This window comes from Lygodium microphyllum, chromosome 10, assembly GCF_053477565.2.
Source record: "Lygodium microphyllum isolate KBCC chromosome 10, Lygodium_microphyllum_v1.1.10, whole genome shotgun sequence".
In the NCBI taxonomy this organism is placed as follows: domain Eukaryota; kingdom Viridiplantae; phylum Streptophyta; class Polypodiopsida; order Schizaeales; family Lygodiaceae; genus Lygodium; species Lygodium microphyllum.
In genome coordinates this window covers 60104807-60127841 of record NC_141144.1, presented here as the reverse complement: position 1 = coordinate 60127841, position 23035 = coordinate 60104807, and the positions used below count along the sequence as shown (strand labels likewise).

General features: G+C 44.2%; 1 protein-coding gene across 3 annotated transcripts in view; it reads right to left on the bottom strand.

The window, feature by feature from the left end:
- The window catches only part of LOC148030050 (uncharacterized), a 171137-nt gene that overhangs the window by 26726 nt on the left and 121376 nt on the right, over positions 1-23035 (bottom strand). For 2 of the 3 annotated variants that reach the window (XM_087686324.1, XM_087686325.1), the window contains exon 6: positions 18513-18716. The exons of the other annotated variant lie outside the window; for it this stretch is intronic. In XM_087686324.1, coding sequence (XP_087542450.1) covers positions 18513-18716 — 204 coding nt within the window. The remainder of the gene's footprint in view (positions 1-18512; positions 18717-23035) is intronic. 3 annotated transcript variants of the gene reach the window in all.

Genomic DNA, 23035 nt, shown 5'->3' with positions numbered 1-23035 from the left:
CACCTGATCTCATCGGCCGCGGAAGGAGTGGATGATGGAGGTCCAGAGCACTGCTAAGGTCGCCTGTACTGACAGTCTCTCTTCGCTGAAAGTCTCCTAACACCGGGCCTTCCAAATATGCCATCCAGTCAGGCTCCCTATGATCTCCCATACCTCCGAGTGGTCTGCTGTGGGCTCTAGTACCTGTCGGATGGGTAGAGCCTCCAAACCGACCACTGCGCATGATCCTGCCTCGATAATGAATATCGTGTCTTGCATCCCGGCCTCATACAGAAGGTGACAGCCCTGGCTGACTGTCTGCCAACAGAAGGCTCCCTATGAGATACATCCAAGGCTGGGTGCTATACAGCGAAGGATGTGGCAAGCTCCTCTCCACACGAGCTGCGCCTCCTCACATGACCAAAGGCAGTGCTTTGGGGTTTCCAGAGATTGCTGTGTGCAGTGCTTATAACCTCCCTCCTTTTGCATCTGGGCAAGCCAACTTCCCATCGCCAAACCTCCATGTGCCACCAGCCATAAGAAATACGACACCCTCCTCGGCCTCTAGCTATCCCATAGGCGGTGCCAGAAGGACCGTCGAAAAGGCTCCGTGATGCTGTGCTCCGTCTAGTGCCTGCTACGTGACCGAGCCCACTCCATATCCTCCTGCATCAGTACGTGTCTGCCAATCCTGGCAGTGTACTCAAAGAACCTGGGTGGCTTTTTAGCAACCTCCGTGGCCAGCCATATCCACTCTCCTGGATCCCACTCCAGCTCATCAAGTGGTCTGCCCTCCCAGATCCAAAGGCGCCACTCCCTGAGCTCCTCCCAGAAGACATAGATGTCCAATCGCCATGTCTTCCACTAAAGGCCCACCACCCGAATCCTTCTCCACAAGAGGGCGGCTATCCCCTCTATCCTGCTGCTCTTTGTCAAGGGCCAGACGTTCCCCCTTATGCACTGCGAAGAAAGTCCCGTGTGGGGCACCGCCCACTCTTCCTGCCACCTATAGGGGGATGCCTGTTGGTGAGAATCTAGCTGCCCATACCTCCCTAGGCTCTATCGGCTCTCGTATTGGGGGAGCAAGCCACTCCAGAGGTATTGCTGCGTCTATCTCCCTTCTCCTCAACTCCACTCCCCTCTGACAACGTGATGCTCTCTGCAACACCTCCTCTTCCACCATCCTGTACACCTCCCGCCATGTCTTCATGGTACGAGCCGGGCCGGCCTCCCAACCAGCCCACTGGATGTGGGTACACTTGCCGATCTGTGCTCCTTCCCGATCTTTGACGTGGGGGCTCCAGATCATTGGCTGACGGTCTATCTCCTCCTAACAGCCTGGGGGGCTCTGTGTTAGGGCCTTGCGGAGGCCCTGCCACATGCGGAGTAGGCTGCGTAGGAAAGGTGATTTGGGGGGGGGGGGGGGGGGTGATCTGGGCTGACGTGAAAATCCATCTCAAGGATGGCCTCCACTCACCGCCAAGCCTCGGTCTACAGTTCTCTGAAAGCCCTCCTGCAATAAGACCTTCCAGGTCTGGCCGCTAGGTGTGAGGCCGCGGACAACTAGCTTGGCCAAGAGGGCCATACTTTGATATTCTAAGTCTATGATCTCGAGCGCTCTCTCTGACCGATGCCGTATGATGGTCGCCGACGCCACCTTGGCCCTGGAGTCACTGGAACCATCTGACCCTGACCAAAGGAAATTCCACACTAGGCGGCCCATACTGATCCCGAAGGCTGCGTATCTGCTCTCCTGCGGTACGAGGCTGGTGCACCTGGAAGAACTCCCTGCACATTGTGTCCCCCTTCCGCGCCCAGAAAGTTATTGAGATTCAAAAAGAGAACTCTGAGCGCCTGTCCTCTAGGCCAACAATGGCTGCTCACGCGTGCACATCTTGCGCATGGAGGGTGGGATCCCTTGGTACCTCCTGTAACTGTCTCTGCGTGGCTGCAAGGTCCCGCCGGAGTGCTCTCTCCTCCTCCCAGCTTTGCTACTTGGCTTGTATGGCTGCCTCTGGGCAATTCTGCTCGACTCGGCTAGGACCTCTACAACCTCCTCTGGTATCCGGTCCCTCTCGCCCCACTCTATGGTCCAAATCTGCTCTCTGTCTCGTCACCTCCTCCCTCCTATAGATCGAGTCAGGGATCTGATAGGAGCGTGCGTCTAAGGTGGATGCTGGGGGATCAATTGTCACGAGGACCGGGCAATGATCGGACAACGTGGTGCCTGCCAACTGCTCAATCTGGCCTCCACGAGAGCCTCCCCACTCTCCCACATAGAACCTATCCAACCGCTCCAACAAGACTCCTCCAAGCCGCTTGTATCCCTAAGAGAAATCCAACGACCTCTCCCTCCTGTGGAAAGCAGGGTCTCTCCACGTGTCATGTGCTCCTACTGCTAGCAGAAAGACCTCCCATGCCTCTTGCTCCTCCCCAGCCATGCCCTGGTAGTTTCTGCCTCTGCCCTGTTGGTCCTCCAAAGCCTCCAGGTTGTTGAAGTCTCCTCCAACAATCCAGGAGTCCACCTCTGGGAGTCCATCCGCGATCTCTTTCCAGAACCTATTGCATGCCCTAACCTTCGTAGGGGCATAGACATTGAGGACTCCAAGGCACGAGTCCCCAATATCCAGTCTGATCCAAAGAACTCTCCCTGCCATTATCGTCCCGTGGTCTCGTACACAGGCAGTGAGACTCCGGCCAATAGAGGTGCATACGCCTCCACTCTTGCTATGGGCACCTAGCGTGCTCCCAGTAAGTGTGTGAGCTGCCCGGAAGTACCTTCTCTACCCGCTGGGCCTGGGTGGGGGTGAGCTTGTGCTCCTGTAGAAGTAAGATGTCGATCCGTCCGGCAAGGGCAAGCTACAGCTTCTGTCGAACAATCAACTTCCTGGAACCACGTTCCCCATTGTAGTGGAGACTATTCACATTCCAAGATGCAAGGTGTAGCCTCATGGGGTACAAATTATGTTGCAGATTATGTCATGCCGACAGATTGTGGTGAACTGTCATGCTTTGAGGAAGTAATGGACACAGAGGACAGTAAGAAATGACATAAAGCTATGCTGTCAAAGATGGAATCTCTAAAGAAGAATGGTACTAGGGATTTGGTGCATTTGCCGAAAGGGCAGAAAGTTCTACCATACAAATGGGTTTACAAGGTGAAGGTCACTTCTGGTTCCTCGCCAAAGTACAAAGCACGACTTGTTGCAAAAGGTTACAAGCGGAAATATGGGATCGACTTTGATGAGATCTTTTCTCTTGTAGTCAAGATGACTACTTTGCAAACCATATTGGGCTTGGTTGCATGTGAGGATATGAATCTCATATAGATGGATGCAAAGACTGCTTTCTTACATGGTGATCTGGATGAGGACATATATATGCAACAACTAGAAGGTTTTGTGGCTAAGGGGCAAGAAAAGATGGTATGTAAACTTAACAAAAGCTTGTATGGGCTGAAATAGGCACTGTGTGAATGGTATTATAAGTTTGATACATTCATGCAATGTCAAGGATTTAAAAGAACTCAAGTAGATCACTGCTTGTATACCAAGAAGGTAGCAGATGGCAGCTTTATTATACTGGTTTTGTAGGTGGATGATTGGTGGTAGGGATGTTCATGTGTTAAACACATTGAAGCAGAACCTACATAGCAGTTTTGACATGAAGGATCTTGGTAAAGCAAATCACATCCTTGGCATGCATATACTCAGGGATAGATCAAAAGGTCTTCTTTATTTGTCATAGCAGGAGTATGTATCCAAGGTTTTGTAGCGCATACCATTGCCTCCATATGTGAAACTCAGTGTAGAGGACAGTTCTACATCTAATGATGAAAAGGCTGAAATGGATAAGATTTTGTATGCTTCAACTATGGGTAGCTTGATGTATGCGATGGTTGCTACACGTCTTGACATAGCATTTGTGGTGGGTGTGGTTAGCAGATACATGGCACATCTTGGTAGAAAGCATTGGGAAGCAGCGAAAGGTATCATGAGATATCTTAAGGGCACAAAGGATTTGTGCATTTACTTTGGAAAGTAGAAGGCATTTGTCGTTGGTTTTATGGATGCACACTATGCTAGTCATATTGATTGCAGAAGTCTACTTTAGCGTATGTATTTATCTTCACAAGGGCAGTAGTTTCTTGGATCTCCATGCTATAGAAGTGTGTTGCATTGTCTACTATAGAGGCAGTAAAAAAGGCTGCCATTGAGGCATGCAAGGAGGCTTTATGGCTTTCACGTTTGGTAGGAGAGCTTGGTATTACTGAAATACTTGTTCTCCATTACGATAGCCAGAGTGCTATCATGCTCGTACGGGCATCTTTCATGCAAAGACAAAGCACATCCAGATGAAGTATCACTTTATCAGGGATGTACTTAACAACAAAAGCATTGAGCTTGTCAAGGTACATACAAATGATTATCCTGTAGATCTTCTCACAAAGGGTCTTCTAGTAGAGTGGTTTGCTCATTGTCGATAGATGATGGGAGTTGGATAGTATATGTACTTCAGCTTTGTACATACTTAGACTTAGCTGATTCTTTTCTCAACATTAGGGCATGCTATCTTTAGGTGGGAGATTGTTGAGAATAAAGGGCCATCGTGCCTTTTATATGTGCTTGGGTGTGAATACATCCTTAGTACTTGTACTTTATATATAACTATCACAAAAAAACCAAAAAGAGGTACACTCATTGTACCCACACATCATGCATCTCACTCTTTACTCCTGCTCACTCTTTCTCTCTTTCTCTTCGCCATTGCCATTGCTGAATATTGAACCTTTACTACGCATTGGCCACCACGCAAGCTTGGAGGTATACATGTATTGAGACACAAAAATACCTTGTGAAAGCGGATAGATTTCCAATCCAAGGAAGAAATGGAGGATGCCTAAGTCGGTCATATTAAACTCTTGGCATAAAATGTCCTGCGAATAGTCCAAGTCTTGTGTGTGGACACCTGTCAAGATAAGATCATTTCTGCAAAGAATGACTAAGACATTGTGGACCATAGTAACATGGGACAGGTTTTGGGACGGGGAGGGGGGCACGAATTGCCTCCCCTTGTTACCATGAGAGGTGGCTCTAACATGGGGATGGAATTGGGACGAGATGGGATTGGGACAAGAAGCAAGAAAATGGCCATCCCCTATTACTATGATGTGGACCATCCAATGGATAGTAGAGGTTGGGGTGGTGGTTTGATCAGCAAAAGAAACTTTGAAGAAAAAAATGTGTTAATATGCTGATACTAAACCCTTAGAGCTTGCTTCAAGATGTAAAGGGCCTTCTTGTAAGTGATAGACATGGTCCTCCTTTCCAGGTACATTGAAGCTTGGAGGTTGATCGACGTAAATCTTCTCATCTAAGACATTGTTCAAGAAGGTGGACTTCATGTCCATTTGATAAATGAACCAATGATGGTGGACTACAAGAGCCAAAACAGACCAAATAGTAGACATGCAAACTGTTAGAGCAAAAGTCTCAAAATAGTCCAACCCTTCCTCTGAGCAAATCCCATGAAAAAAAGCATTGCCTTATACATGTCGTGTTGGGTTTCACTCACACCTACGTTCAGAGAGGAGTGTGGGTGATCAGTAGGACACTAGGGCACTTTTTACTCTCAATACGAGAGGTTTTTTCCCCCAGACTTACTCTTCTTTCGTATGTGCTCATGTTACACACTTACGGGCACTTATCATGTTCGGGTGTGAGCACCCCCTACAACCCTAAGGTTTAAGGGTTGTACTTTGTACTTTCAGCTTACACTCTTTCAGTCTATTGTACTGGGTGTCGTGCTTTACTCTACACACTGTCTACTGCACTCTCAGCTGAGCTTCGATCCTCTCAGCCTCTCACATTTGGTATCGGAGCTGAGTTCAGCTCAGTCCAGCTCTGCCCCATCAGCTGCCTCACCAGCAACGCCTCAGTGGAAGACCGCCAGTGCCCCCTGCAGCAGCTTGACAGCAGTGCCTGACTCCCTCTAGTCCAACGTTGCACCTGTCAGCTCCGCCCCGTGTCACCACTGCCCGGCAAGGCGCCGCCTGCCTGTATAGTGCTCTCCTGCGCCGCCTGTCTGCCTGGGAGCCCACCTCACTGTTCGATGCCCCGCCCTGGTCAGAGCCGCCTGCTGCCTGTGCTGCCTGTGCCCGCCTGCCTGTCTCCAAGCGCTCTTGACAGCCTGCTCCTGGTGTGTATCGCCCATGCCCCTAGCCTGCACCCTGTGCCAGCGCCGTGTGGCTGCCTGTCCACCAGTCCGCCAGTCATCAGCCACTCCACCACCAGAACTGTGACACCCCTGCACGCAGATCTTGCATGCCCCAGCACGCCTCAGCAGCGCCTCGCCACTGTGGCCCAGCGAACCTGCAGTTCAAGCCTGCTGCCTGACAACCAGATCCGGGTAAAAAGGCATGTTTTAATCAATGTTTTATTTCAAATCTTATTCCCAAGAAAGCATTGTGCTTGGGCAGCATATGTCTGCATTTGCAAGTGTCTGGGACACATTTCACACAGAGATTTTGTGAAATTTTGGGGCTTTTGGGCTTTGTGAAGACATTGGCAGATGTATTACCGTCTCAGTCTGAAATAGACTGTTTTTGATAATTTTGGGGGAAGAAATTTTGGGCTTTTTGCTCATACAGCGTTGCTGAACATTGAATGCACCTTGGATTGCATGCACTACAGACAGTTCAAACAGAGTGTACATCAGTGTACTAATTGCAGCAAGCTATTTGCTGTAATTTCTAGAAATTTTGAGATTTCTAGGTTGGTCCAGCTTGGACATTGCTCTTTTGCTTCTTTTGGCATTGATTATCATGGCAAATCAGGGAGGGAATGTATTTACCTATGTATCCAAGGAGGACAGATTGGATGGTAACAACTACTCACTTTGGTCCTTCATGATGAAGAATGTGCTGGTTGCGAAAAATCTTTGGAACTATGTCAGTAGAGAAGAAGTTAGGCTTGGAGTTGTGGCTCTTGCTACTCCTCCAGGAGGACATGGACAATGGGCACCTCAGCCTGTTCAACCTGCTCCACTTCAGCCACTTCCCCAAAGATCAACAACTCAAAAAGCATGGGATACACGGGATGCACAGGCTTTGTCCCTGATTGCATTGGCAGTTCAGCAGTCCATCATCCCTCACATTCGGTCTGTAGCTTCTTCATGAGAAACTTGGCTAACTTTGGAGCAGATATTTGCTGGTAAGAATGAGACCCGCATCTCTTTCTTAAAGAAAGAGCTTGAGAAATTGAAAATGGACGAGGGTGATTCTATGTAGGATCACCTGAACAAAATTCAAGACTTGCGTGAGGAGCTTATGAATGTCGATGAGTACTACTTAGATGCACAGCTCATATCTACTACATTGAGCTTATTACCTCCTTTGTACTTGGCTTTTCATACCGCTCTATACCTCACCATGAGGATTGCCCCACAGCTGATTACTTTTCTTTAGTTAGTCGGTTTGCTTCTAGAGGAGGAGCAAACAAGAAGAAACAGTGGTGTGGATGTCATAGCCTCTGAGCAGGCTTTTATGGCACGACAAAAGGGCAAGGGTAACTAAGTAAAGAATGCTCTGTAGAGCTCTGGGGCTTCAAGCACTTCACAGGGTAATAAAAAACAAGGGGGACACATAGGCCAAGAAGGGCAAATACCATTATTGCAAGAAGCTAGGCCATTACATTACTGAGTGTAGAAAGTGCATCGCCACAAGGAGAAGAAAAAGGAGTCAGGGATGTCTGCTTTGATACTCCTTCCACTGCTATTGAGTCAGCGTCCTTTGTTGCAGACAAGGACTACTGCTTTTACACATGCAGTTATGACTTTTCTTGGGCTGATAGGGCATTTAGCTCTATTAAGGATGCAGACACTTGGTTTTTTGACAATGGTGCTTCTAGGCACATCACATTTTGCAGAGATTTATTTGCTTCTTTTGGTGCAGCTCCATTTGGCAAGTCTGTATAGTGTGCCAACAATGCATCATACCCTATTAGAGGTATTGGGGAGATTATGCTCACAACCATTGATGGCTCTATTCTCCACCTACAGGATGCTTTGTTTGTGCCACGCATAAAGAAGAATTTGCTCTCTATTTCTTCTTTGATACGTTGTGGATTGCAGGTCACCTTTGATGATGACAAATGCATGGTAAGAGATAAGGAACACATGACTTTGGTCTTGACTGGCACTTTATATCATGGATTATATGAGTTGGATGCTCTTTCAGTTGATCAATCAATATACTTAGCATCCACTCTTATTCCTGCTATGTTACATGCAGAGTTATGGCATGCTCGCATGGGGCATGTGAAATGTGGTAGCTTGATGCTCTTACAGTGTACACAGATGCTAGATGGATTATCTCTTTTGGAGAGTCCTCCTGAGCACTTGTGCGAATGAAATATTTTGGGAAAAATGCATCGGTTTTTTATTTCCCGTGATGTTGCTTTTAGAGCCACAACTAGGTTACAGTTAGTGCATTCAGATGTATGTGGCCCTACGCAGACAAAGTCATTAGGTGGATGTTACTATTTTGTGACTTTTATTGATGACTTTACTCGCTTCTGCTAGGTCTCTTCTGTGGTTAGAAGTCAGAAGTGTATGATGCATTTTTGGCTTTTGTAGCACTTTGCTGAGAACCAATCTAGCTGTAAAATAAAGACTCTTTGTTCGGACCAAGAGGGGAAATATATATCCTCTATGCTGAATTCTTTTTTGAAGCAGAAGGGCATTTTTCATCAGTTCACTACTGCTTATACTCCACAAGAGAATGGGGTTGCAGAGAGGAAGAATCAGTCACTCATGGAGATGGCTAGATGTATGCTGAAAGCAAAGAGCTTGCCACATAGTTTTTGGATGGAAGCCGTAATGTGTGCTTGCCATGTTTTAAACAGATGCCCCACCAAAGCATTAAAGAATGTTATGCCTTCTACAAGCTAAAAAGGAATGCAGATGGATCCATTGACAAATATAAGGCAAGGCTTGTAGCTAAGGGCTATGCACAGGAAAAAGGCATTGACTATGAGGAGACATTTGCTCCTACCTCTTGAATGACTACCATCAGGTCTATGGTTGCTTTGCCTGCCCATTATGGATGGACTGTGCATCAGTTAGGTACTAAAACTGCATTTTTACATGGGGAACTTCATGAAGAAGTATATGTATAGCAGCCCATTGGTTTTGCAGTTGAGGGATCCGAACACTTCGTTTGCAAGCTGAAAAAGGCTTTATATGGCTTGAAACAAGCTCCTAGAGTTGGTATGCAAAGATTGATGCCTTTTTACTAAGCCAAAGGTTTGTAAACAGCTCATCTGAGTCTACCTTTACGTATGTAAAGAGGGGAGATCTATGTTGATCATTTGTCTATATGTTGATGACCTTTTGCTTATAGGGACACATGCTGATCAGATTTCAGCATTTAAACAAAATTTGCAGCAAACTTTTGAGATATGAGACTTGGGGTCTTTGCATTATTACTTGGGCATTCAATTCATACATGATGCTAGAGGTATTGGTTTATCACAGTCAAGATACATTGGTAAACTTTTTGAGAAGTTTGGCTTATAGGATTGCAAGCCAGAGTCTGTACACCAATGGAACTTGGATTAAAGCTGTCATTACAAGATGACAATGATTTGTTTGATATACACACATATGCTCCAACACTTGGATGTCTTATTTACCTATGCAACACTAGGCCGGACATACTATTTGCAGTTTCAGCCCTCAGCAGATATATGCATCAACCACTCATGTCACATTGGCAAGCTGTTAAGCATGTCTTTCGTTACCTGCAAGGTACTAGATCTCTTGGATTGCTTTATGCCAAGGGGGGACCATTGTAGTTACATGCGTAAAGTGATTATGATTGGGCTGGTGATTATGATTCATGTCACTCCACTAGTGGCAATTGTTTCTTTCTTGGCTCATCTTGCATATCTTGGCTTAGCAAGAAACAATCCACTGTTGCCACATCGTCGTGTGAAGCTGAATACAAGGCAGCTTTCACTATAACAATTGAATGTGTATGGATTAGACGCTTGCTAGCTGATCTGGATGTGTCTGTTATGGAGCCTACTCCTTTGTTCACTGACAGTAAGAGTGCCATTGCAATGGCACAGAACCTAGTGTTTCATGCACACACGGAACACATTGAGATACATTATCACTTTGTCAGGGAGAGGCTACATGCAGGTGATATCAGCCTTGTATATTGTCCTACCACCAGTAATATGGCAGACATCTTCACCAAAGCTCTTCCTTGTGACAAATTTGAAGCATTTCGCAATGCTTTAAATTTGATCTCCTTTCGTGGCGGATGATCCTTGTACTTTTGATCACTCTTCACTCTAGGGGGGTTTTTTGGGTTTCACTCATGTCTACGCTCATAGAGGAGTGTGGGTGATCAATAGGACACTGGGGCACTTTTTACTCTCGGTACGAGAGGTTTTTTACCCTAGACTTATTCTCATCTGTCGTATGTGCTTATGTTACACACTTACGAGCACTTATCATGTTCGGGTGTGAATACCCCCTACAACCCTAAGGTTTAAGGGTTGTACTTTGTATTTTCAGCTTATACTCTTTCAGTCTATTGTATTGGGTGTCGTGCTTCACTCTACACACTATCTACTGCACTCTCAACTGAGCTTCGATCCTCTAAGCCTCTCACATATCCAAGGTGCCATCAATGAGGTACTTGGTCTTATAGACCCACTTTACACCAATCACCTTTTGCTTGGCTCAAAGCAGAACCAACTCCCAAGTTTAATCACACTTGATGGAAGCTCATTCTACATAGCACGACACCAAACATCCTCTGCAGATCCTCCTCAAACATAGTAGGCTCTCTATCCTCTTAATATCTGGGTCATAAGTCAAACTCTTTAGGAAAAAACACATCGAGGTGCATTACCATTTTTTGAGAGAACATATGCTTGCAAGAGGGATTGAATCAAATAGATTGGGTGCAGAGGAGCTTCAAAAATTTCGAAGCTTGGAGTTGCAGAGATATAGTTGAGTTTGAGGGGAAGTGTTAAGACAGAAAGCTCAACATGTGCCAACATTGATGATAGACTACCTGGTTAGATGGGTCCACACGTTTATACTTAGCATATCGGCGGTCATTATGATTCTTACATGGCCACTAACTAATCACTTATTATGGTTTAGGGATAGGATTTAGACCTATGGGATATGTGTCTAATGGTGTGGTACCCCCAAATATGGTGAATTGTGAAATAGATGATTGAGTGTATATAGTAGAAGAAGATGGAAGTTGTGAAATGGGTGGGAGTAAACATTGTGACTATTGCTTTTGATTGACTGATAATGATGTACCAAAAGTAAAATCATTGGAATGAGCATGTGACGTAGAGGTTTTACTTCACCTTCTGAGGTGTCATCATGGCAGCCTAAATTGATTAGATTTGCAAAGATGACGAAGTAAAGGTGTGCTCTTCTTGATAATGAGATCTCAAGTTCATGTGAACAAAGGCTAAAAGCCTCAAGGACCTTCAAGCATGTGAAGGGGGGCTTAGACTTTTTAATTATCCTTTTTATATAGCTTAAATGTATTAAGTAAATGAAGCTTTTTGAAACTACAATTTTGCTTCAAAATGCTTCAAAATTTGGCCAAGCAAAAAGCAAAGCCCAAGATGGCTAGAATGAAGGAAGCAAAGCCAAACATGGTTGCTTTAATAAATTAGAAAGCTTGTTTTTGTTTTGTTTGTTTGTTTTTTATTTTGGGGGCGGGGGGGGGGGGGGGGCAAGAGGGATGTTATGAGTTTGTCCTACATGTTCGGAAGGCAACAATGCTTTTTGATGACTTGGGAAATGCCTATATAAAGAGGCAGTAGGCTGTGGATAAGGAGGGGGAGAAGATTTATGAGAGAGGTGGATGTTGCAGCAAGATACTCCAACATACAAACAATGTGCTTGGAGTGTTGAGGAAGAAGATCTGAAGGCTACTTCGATTACTCACATTGAAGGCCCACCATCATTCACGTAGGATTTGTGTAGGTGTGGGAGATGCTCGATAGCCAATTTGTGGCAGAAGACAAAGGTGGTGACTTGCATGGGATCGACGTAGCTCCAAAGTTGAGGCATCCCTGATAGATCAATAAGCACTTCTACTTGCCCACATTCTTGGCGTAGTTGGAGAGGATTGCAATGTTGATGCTATTGATTTGCAAGCCATAGGTCAAGAGTGTTGTATACTTGGATGAAGACCATGAGCATGAGGGTGCTATTATTTCCAAGGATGAGAGTCGTTTTGTGTCCATAGTACCTCATGTGATGCCTCTTCCTAAGAGCTTCCCTCCTGGTGTCAGAGACATCCATTTCATTCCTAAGTGACTTTTACATTGGTCCCCCATGCCCTTGTACACCGTGCTCCACTCTATTATGGCCTAAGAGTGTGGTTTTGTATGTAGCCTTGAGCTACCTTGGGTTGTATTTCTATGTTTTATGAGCATTGAACCCTTTGAGCTGCTGATTTGAGTGATTGTGTGATATATTATTTTTGAGATTGGGGTTGTTTGTAGCTGGTACGACAATGCAGAGAACACAATCTATAGAATGGTGAATGATGATGAATCAATGAGAATGAAGATGATACAATCAAGGGGCCTCAAACCTCCATGTCTCTAAGACTAGGGCAAATATATTTGAAGATGATGTTGGAGTGTGTCGCACTTGAGATGGATCCTGAAATGCCACAGCAGCAGTCTGTGAATGTTTGATGATGTCAAATGATGGCGACAGCAGTGGGGCAGCAAAAGGCAAATGTAGCTCACCTAACCATGATGTCAGGACTCTGTGTGGAGGCAGCAGTCTCCACAAACAGCAAGGCAGCCTGCCTGAGGTCAAAACAAATCTGGGGCAGCATTACGACAAACTGCAAATGATAACAACTCATGGATGATGTCTAGATGCTCAGGGCTGTCACAACAGCAAAACATAGTGCGGCTGATGAGGAGGAATGTTAGAGATGAGATGACCTCGGACAGCTGGGTGGCCACAAGACTCAGCAAATGCAGCAACAAAAGATCTGGAACAGGTCGCATGGATTGTACGAAGATGTAGACAGCAGGATAGCCAGATCATGATGAAGCAGCAGGAGTGGAAGGGTCCAAATCAGGTTGCCTGCTTGTGTAGAATTCATGGACAGATGGGCAGCACTCTAAAGATTATCCACAAACTGGTGCTGTCCTCTGGAAGGGGTGCAGGCAGCAGTGAGAGGGTGAGAGTGCTGAAGGCTGACTGGCTGATGTGATAAGGGAATGATCAAGGATTAAGGATTCACTAACACAAACTCATATTTTTGTAGGATGGGTGGTGCATTTGTCCTACTGCCAAAAATAAGCCATTTATTTTTATAAATTTTCATAAATTGATTTTTGGGGCTATTTTAAGGAGACTTAATTAGGGGTTAATGTAGGACGATTATAATTGAGTGCAAACCCTAATATTAGGTGGCTCAATAGATGCTACCATAGTAGTTGATTCTCCGGCACAACTCTTCCACTGAGGTACTTCTTCTTCCATCTTCTACATCGGCATTGTGTTCTCAATACCTCAACACCTTCATCTCCTCCTTTGGTATTGACATCCATGGTTTGAGAGGGGGGTTTCTTTCCCCACATAGTACATGCACCTTTTGGCTTGTCTTCTTTGTGTTTGACTTCAACATCCCTTTCTGCTTTATACCTCTCCATGCATTGAATTTTTATATTGTAACAGGATACTTGGACAAGTAAACAATTCCCCTAGAAGGGTACAGTTCAAAATGAAAAACTGTTGCATAAGCATCCCCTTATTGCATTCCCCTTGGATAGCATTGTGTTTTCTGATTTGGGCATTTGGATAGATGCAACATGCAATTATGGGCATCTTTCCAGCAAAAACCCATGCATTTGTGTAGCATGTTCCCTATAATCTCAACAAGTGGAGCATCACGTGCTTCCATTGCTCACCCTCAAATCTCGAGTGGCAATCTCACTCCTTGCAGCATTTACCCTTGACCTTGCCATGTCTTCTACATTGGCATCCTTGATGGTGGAATTGCACTTTAGTTTCACTTTTATATGAACTAATGAGCTATGTCAAACATGTGTGCACGCGCACATGTGTATGTGTGTGCATGCGTCTGTCCAGTCCTCGCAGTTGTTGCCCACATCTAGGCTGCTCTGTTTTCACTGAGCCTTCTGCCTACCCCCTTCCAACATTGTTCAGCAACTATGTTTTGGTGTCTACATCCCTCTCCTCTACTGGTCGACGTCTCTAGTGGCTGCAGTGTTGTGCCGGACTGCTCGTCGTCCATGGATCTACTGTGTTTTGCAGTTGTCCGCAACCCTTCAGTCCCTGCATTCCTCTCAACATCAGAAGCCTCCTTACTCTGAAGCACCAGTCACCCAACAGTCAGGCGTCTCACTCTGCTGCAACACCACCAACAATCCTACTGTTGTCCCAGTACCACCTGTACAACCAGTCAGGTTGCCACCCAGTTCTGAAGCACTGCCCTGATGCTGCCTTGCTCAGCCCTTTTTGCCACCTCTAATGCTTCTGCAGAACTGTCTGTCCCAGCAAAGTTGCTTCTGCTTCAGCACCACCTGTCGACTTGGAGTGCTGTTGTCTTAAGCTGCAGCACACACACCAAACCTGCCACCATATCCACATCATCCACCCTTTTTCTGTCTTTGTTTATCATAAGCAAAATGCCATCTTCCTTCCACATTTCACAATATGAAATCACCATTGAAAAATTCTCAGGCATTGGCTTTGCAATCTGGAAGAATAGTATCCAACTTGTGAGAAGGGACATGGAAGGTGGTTTCAATAGAAGAATCAGAAGAAGTTCCGGGGAATCCAAGACTCCATCAAAACTGATGGAAATAAATGAGAGCCATTTCATAATCATAGGGTTTGGTCTCGCAAATAATCTTCTTTATCTCTTGATCTCAACATAAAAACCTTGATACTACATTTGGGGAAGATATAAATAACTCAAAGTTATTTTGTCAAATGCAACCTTTTAGTGGTCCCTACAATCCAATAGAAATCCTCAAACAACATATAGATTGTCTGAGCCTTCTTTTCCAATCACTTATCACACTTCAAAGCTGTCTAGATAATGATGATGAGAAGGTTGTACTTCTCAACAATTTGCCCAAGGAAGAAGACTTTTAAGGAGTGTTACCACACTCAAAGTAGGATATCAAAATGGTCCCCATTCTTATGGACAGGAACATCGAGGCAATGACACAAAAATGATCACAAGTGCATTTTCTAGTAAAGATAAAAGCAGGCCACCAAAATGTAGTTTATGCAACAGAATTGATTATATAATTGACCGACGTTACAAGAAGAGAGAAAGAAAGAAAGAAAGTTATATTAACATCTACAAAGGCCAAATCTGCCTATGAGACCAAAATGTTACATCTGAAAAGCCAGGGAATTTCTCATGTCCCAAAATAGCTGTCATCTAATGCTATGACTAACTAAATGGAAAATAAATAGTGAAAAATACATAGCTGATGAGTATAAAATGATGTCTAAGCTAGATACATGTGGAATTGCTCAAGAGGCACTCTCATCCTAAGATATCTCTCATGGGTCTATCTAGCATAGAGAGGTTGCAGTGGCGAGGTAGGGTCTAGTGGTGATGGTGTAGTATCCTTTGTATCTGCAGATGATGCCTCTACAAGGGCATGACCAGATGGGCATGGGTGAGGGCTCTGCATCTCTCCGTGGCTCTTTCTAGGGTGGTCCCCCGTGGTGGGGCTATCGGTTGAGGCTCTGTAGTAGTAGAGGGAGTGGTCGATGCTGTAGAACTCTGTGAGTGCATGCTGGTGTGTGGTTCTGTGTCTCTGCTGCTAGGTCCGTAAGAGGTGCTCTCTGTAGTGGTGTAGCTCTAGTAAGAAGAGACTGATCTGGGAAATCCATAACCCTAGGTAGTGGCTCAAATCCCTCTCTAAACAAACAATGGAAGCACCCTCAGATCTTGTAGTACACTGGGCATCTACATAAGTAGTAGTCCTCAGTCTTTGGCTTGAGTTTTATATTTTGTCATTTTGATTCCTTTTATGAGCATTGAATGATGGCATGTGCCATGGCAGATGCCCTTTTGTATCTTGTTGGAGTACTCAATAGAACATGTTACATGACTCTAGTTTTAACTCTTATATGGCCTTGCAATTGTTTTCTAAACTCTAATCCATGAAACTTTGTGCTTTCCATGATCTATCTTTGGGTTGCACATTTTATATGTGTATATGCTGATTTTATGTATAATTTTATATGTATTTTTTTAATGAACGTACAAAATAATGTATTTCATTCTTAAATATTTTGTGTATGTTTTATATTGTACATATTCACATACTAAATGTATCGTACTACACGTATGAAACTACCGTGCAGGATAACATGGTGAGGACCGGATGGGTTGCCAAAGCAAAGAACAATGGACTCAAAGGGCAGCCCTACCTGACTGAGTATGCAACAGTAAAGGGATCAATGACACCACTGTTCAACATAACTTGTGAGAAAGCATCAGTATTGATAGTGTATATTAGATGAGACATACATAGACCAAATCCCATAATCTGCATAAGTTCTACAACAAAAGACCCATCCGGATAATCAAAGCTCCAGCTGGAGTAGTACCACCTCCTAATTAGAATGCTTGGCATAGTCAATACCCATATGCACATTCAACACATTATGCAAGATGTTTTGACCCTTGATAAGTCCATACTACTGGGGATGCACAATGCCAGGGAGATGCTTGTGGAGGCAGTTGACCAATACTTTGAGAAAATTTTACAACTTGGCCCTGTTAAGGAGATTGGTCTCCAATGTTTGAACATTGACAAAGAGGGCACTTTTGGAATGAATTAACTCTGTCCTTCCATAATGCAGACATAACCCCCATTTCCCAAACCTGTTGACACACGGTGGTCAAGATTTTCACCAAATGAGTGGCATAAGTCTAAAAGAATTCATTGGTGAGGCCATCCCAGCTAGGACTTTTACACATAGGCAAATGCAAAAAGAAATCCATAACCTCATCCTCACAAACCTCTCTCTCCAAGGCGAGGTGGATGTCATCTCTCTCTGTCTCTCATAGGGCATACTCTAGAGAGGCGTGGAAGGACATAACATTAGAGATGTCAAATGGGGGAGCTATAAGACAAAGTACAAGTACACACACAAACTTCTTGTCTACTATAAGATATAAGGCCCCTACCATTGCCTTTTCTAGGACAGATTTGGCCTCCTGAGTTGGGTTCAGCATTCTGTGACCAAAGATGCTCCGGACTCTACCTTCAAGAGATCCATAGATACCAAGATTCACTAACTCAGCCCTGATCGATCAAGGAACATTCAGTGTTATACAGAAAGCTCGCGAGGCTAGGTGACCCCAACCCCCAGCAGTAATCCATGCAAGGGACTCTACTTCCAGAGATCCATAGACACCCAAAGTCACTACCTCAGCCCTGATCGATCAAGGGACACCTGAGTTGCTATCCACAAAGCCATGAAGATATGCAAGGGGCTAGGTGACCTAAACTCCTAGTACTAGCAACAAGTAATCCACACAACTACATGATGATCCATGTCATCATCTCCCAGAGGATGTTCCCAAGGAGCATGACATGTTGAATAGTTTAAGCTAGTAGGAGAGCCACAACCTCCTTGTACACACTAATAGATGCTAGTTGTGCTAGTTTATCTTTTTTAATAACTTAATACAACTTTTCCCTAAGCACAAGCATAAGAACAAAAACTAAATGGATGAAGAGGACCAGCATAAATAATACTGCATTAGTCCATATACTATACAAACTGCCCCCAGATACAATGAGCTGCATCACAAGAGATACTAACTGCAGTGGGATAGCAGGACATTATTACTTGGAGTCTCACCTAGCCCTCAGTCCTTGATCCCTGACTTTATATTTCAAGCAAGGTGGTTACAAGATGTTTATACAAGAACAAGATCGAGATCCCCTGCCTAGTATTGTAACTGGTTCAATTGTCATCCTTTATCCTGAAAGTTGGACTCCCACTGCCACTTCCATGCAGCCACAAACACCCTGAAGCCCATCAAAGTCATGAGTGCATGAGTGCCTGTTGAAATCTGTGTGCATATAGTGTTGCTAAACTTACTAGGTATGTGAATATGAAGTGGACATGTTAACATTCACTGACTTGACCACAACCAAAGTTCAAGTTTCAATGACAGGTCAAAAATGATCCTCCCCTGCTTTTCTAATATTCCAAGTGTCCCATAATTGTTCTGTAAAAGGATAAATCCCCAGTCAAAAGCATATTTTGCTGTGTATAAAAATATTGCAGTGACTTGTAGAGAACATGATATGCCCTCTCCTCTTGGCAAAATCTTGCATCATGATAACCAGTAAAACAGCCCTTCGGCCCATTTAAAAGCAAGAGAGAGGATTCATCCAGCATGATGCATCTACACATACTGCAATCAAATCCATGCCACCCATACGCACCTGTAAAACAGATCGCACTGTATTATGCATAGCATCCTGGACAGTAAATATGCGATCACGAACTGCTTCTTGCTCACTTATCATCTCTCTTGTACCCCTTCGCACAGTTGCCAGAATTTCTTGAGTGGTGCTTCCTTTCAAATGTTGTGATAGTTCAAATATTATTTCTTCTCTGGCATGTAAGGACCACTTGACCCTTATAACCTGTCATGGAGAGCTACAGGCATCATTAATTGTTGAAGAATACCTTTGCCCTTTAGAGCACGTTGAGAGAAAAAGGCTACATGCTGAAGTAAACAGAGAAAGCAATACATGTTCACAGACCACTTTGCAAGTGGACCCACATAGTACAACACATAGCATAAGCCCAGGAATGCCTTTATGAACAGCTGAAAGAATTGGATCTGGTTGCATTTTGTAACTTTTAAAATACGGTATGACACAATCAGTAGGCATGAGTTTTTTTGTAATCTCAAGATCTTAAGCATTATACAGACCGTATAGCAACTGCAAGTAGTGATATACTTGAATGTAATTTAGTCAAGACTATGGTTTCCAATGCTCAGATGTGAGGGAAAAATGCTGTAATTGAGAATGGAACTGAAGGAATAACCCCTAAATTAAATCAATATTGGCTGTGGTATTGCGGGCTCTCCATTGACAAATGTGCTTAAGGTGAGCTAATCGAGGATCTGATATTGGCTCTAGACCAACAACAAGATCCCAAAGTTCTTGAGATTTAAGCACTTGTTGCATGAAGTCCGATCAAGTGGTAAAATTGGACTTGTTAAAATGAGTCTTATCCATGAAGGCATTCTTGGCTGTAGCAACACGAGTGGTAGTATTGTAGGAGGGGAAAGGTGGATACGGTGGTTGAGTGCAGTATACATGGGAATTAATCCTAAAGTGTCCATCATAAATATGAGAAGTGTGCACAATGGATCCAAATGTGGGCATCGATTGCCCAGGCATGGGCATGGTGACTGTATGAGTAGCCCATGGAGGAGAGAGAAATACGTGGAACACATGGAAATCCCTGCATAGGAGCGGCCCATGGAGTGTATGACAACGCATCATAAGCACATGATGGGAATCCCTACCTCTAAAAGGTCAATAAGTGGGGATGTGAGTGTTCGCGGGTAGGGAGTGGGATGCCCATCACATGGAAATCCCTGCATAGGAGCGGCCCATTGAGTGTATGACAACGTATCATAAGCACATGATGGGAATCCCTACCTCTAAAAGGTCAATAAGTGGGGATGTGAGTGTTCGCGGGTAGTGAGGGGGATGCCCATCACAGTCATCCCAGGGTGAAAAGAAGTGCTCACTTATGGGTATGTGGAAGGCACAGTGTTAAAGGGTGGCATTTCCCCTAACGATGTACCAGGATGCAAAGGGATAGTGAAGTGAAGGTAGGTAGAAGATGGTGTGGAGAAAGAGAGTGCTAGGAGTAGAGATAGAGGATCCAACTCCTAGTGTGCTGGATGCAAAGGTGGAGTGTAATCCAAGGTTTTGGAATAAAGAAGATAAATAATCTGTGTGGATTAGAAGAGGGTGGGATGGCAGGGATTTGAGAAGAGTGGTTTACTTGCTCAAATGAAATAGAAGATATACATATACCTGAGGAAGAATGTTTACTTCAAGAGCCCCCTCTATTGAAGTTTACATACTGAAAATGATCCGCATCTTGCGCATCAAAAGGAAAAACAGGAGAGGGTTTTGATTCATATGACTCAAGGGGTTGTATGAGCTTGAAATTGGGTTGGCTGAGGTGAAGAAGATGGATCGCCAACCGTTCCAAATGCCGTATGTCCTCCATGATCAAAGAGGTGGCCAGCCTCACCAACTAGATCAGATGAAGTAGCAAAGCTGGTAGGAGTGGTGTAAGCTCAACTATACATAATGTGCAAGTACTCTTCAAACTCCTCTATTGTGAGACTAAAATCTAGAATAGGAGAAGTAAAAGAAGGTGAAGGTAAAGATGGGGTGTCGTCTTCATTGTCAAGTCCATAATGCCTCCTCATGGCCTCCAATGATGGAGAAGCTTGATGAGACATTGTGTGATCTTGAGAAGGTGTTCGAGACATTATGAATCAGTTATATATTGTTCGTGTATCTTGTACAAAACCAACCCTCCGTAATATATGCAGGATACTCTTTATAAGAGCTTCAACTTTGACACCATGTGAAGATATGCTAGGGTTTGCATTGAGGAAAGGTAGAAATTATGGTCATGACCGAAACACAAAGACCTCAGATAGTGACATGCAAAACCCAAACCCTAAATGCAAAATGCAAAACACAAAAATCAAAACACAAAATGTAAAACGCAAAAAGACAAACACAGATAGAGAAGAAAGAGAACTCTAAAGTGAATGAATTAATATTGTAAATGAACGAAAGTACAAGATGCTCAAGGGCAAAGCTGTCCAATAGTTGGTGGCTCTCGTGGGAGCGGGTTGAGGGAGATGTCAATGTGTATTGCTAATTGGAGATGGATCCCAAGTGCAGTTACCACCAATTGGAGCAAAGTCTGGTGAAGAAAAGTGCTAGAAACACAAAACGAACCTGATGTAGATGATGGAAGCTGATCACCGGCAGCAACAGCAGCAGTCGCTACCTTCTAGTATACATCCATGGGAGTACAAATAGCCTTACACCCTTCAATCTGAAAAGTGGTCAAAAGCTCATATACATACCGCTACTGGGAGATGAAAATCCCCCTCAGAGTCTACCAAATCTCATGACTTAGAAAGAAGTGGAGAAAGTCCATCTTCGTCATCCAGAACATCTCATGTAGTGCCTCCTTTGTATATTTGACTTTTTGGGCATCGTCACCTATCAAAATGAGATCATCAATATAAAGAACAAACAACGTGTGCCCTCTGGCAACTGAGGTGTGGACATACAATGAGGGATCAGCAAAGGAACCCTGACACACTAACTTTACTTGGAGAAACAAGTCTACCTTCTCATCCTAAGCACATAGAGTCTATTTGAGGCCAAAAAGGGTGTTCTTAAACCTATAAACTTTGCCATTACATGAGGAAAAGCTAGGAGGCTGCTCAACATAGATCTCCTCCTTCAAATCTCTATTAAGGAATGCAGTTTTCGCATCAAGATAAATTGGCCATCGCCTATGGCTAGCTAAGGTGAGAATGGCCCTACTAGTATCCATTCGAGTTGTAGGGACAAACGTATCATGGAAATCCACTCCTAGCCACTGAACAAAACCCTTAGCAACAAGTCACGCCTTGTGCTTTTCCACTGCCATCAATATGGTACTTGGTCTTAAAGACCCACTTGACTAAATTATCTTCCTATGAATGGGTTGAGGCACAAGATCCAAAGTATCATTCTACTCAATAGTCTCCAACTCTTGCTCCATGGCCTTCTTCCAATAGTATGACTACAAAGCCTCCTTCACGGAGATGGGCTCCTTGGCCTATATGGCATGAGACATTAAATAATAGTTAGTACAAACAATGTCAGTGGAATGTGTCTAGTTTCTCCAAGATCACCATGGGCCATCCTGCGGCTATCACTCCTTAGACACACCCTCAATCACTGCATCACGAAGTGTATCATGTGCCCAACGAGAAGGAGGCCAATACTAAAATCACATAGCCATTCTATGTCTTCTTAGTAAACAAGCAATGATCATCTTTACCCATCTAAAATCCAAGATTCTGTAAGAATGAGCTGATTTTTGCATTCCATGCCCGTGGGGCTTGTTTCAATTCATACAATGCTTTCTTCAATATGCACACATAAGATGGATATTCAACACGTACATATCCTTTCGGCTGATCCATAGACTTCTTCCATTAAGTTACAATTCAAAAAAGCATTCTTTATATCCATCTAATATAGATTCCAATCTTTGGATGCAGCTAATGCAATGACAGTTTGTACAATTGCCATATTTGCAATAGGACTAAAAGTCTCTTCATAGTTTGGCCCTTGCGGGCTTCTCATTGAAATCTCTAGAACATCCATTGGTGTCAACTCAATGGGTCAATGCAATGGTGAAGCAATCTCCTTCTCCATTGATGGTGGAGTCTCAAGAGACATAGGCTCCAAAGGCATTGGTTCACATGTCCACCTATCACTCGGACGATCTAGAGACTCCATAAACCGAACATCTTGACTTAGGTAGACCTCCCGTTGAACAAGATCATAAAGCATGTATCCCTGTGATTGCGAGCTATAAGCATTATCTTGCTCATCCAAAATCACTTGCATATCACCTTTTCCATAGGGATTGAAGAACTCTCACCAATGAGAATTTGCCTATGCATTAGATGCAGACGGGCAATACCATCTATAGAAGGAATCATGTGGTGGGAAGCACCACTATCCACAATCCACTCACGAGGCTGTGGGGCCATCATCGTTGCATCAATAGCCATTAGTGTCGAATGCTCAATCACCTCCAAATGGAGAAAGACGGCTAATAAGAAGCAACTACCACTTAAGAGTCCTTCATAGATTTCTTCTTCTTGGTATCCTTCTTGTCCTTA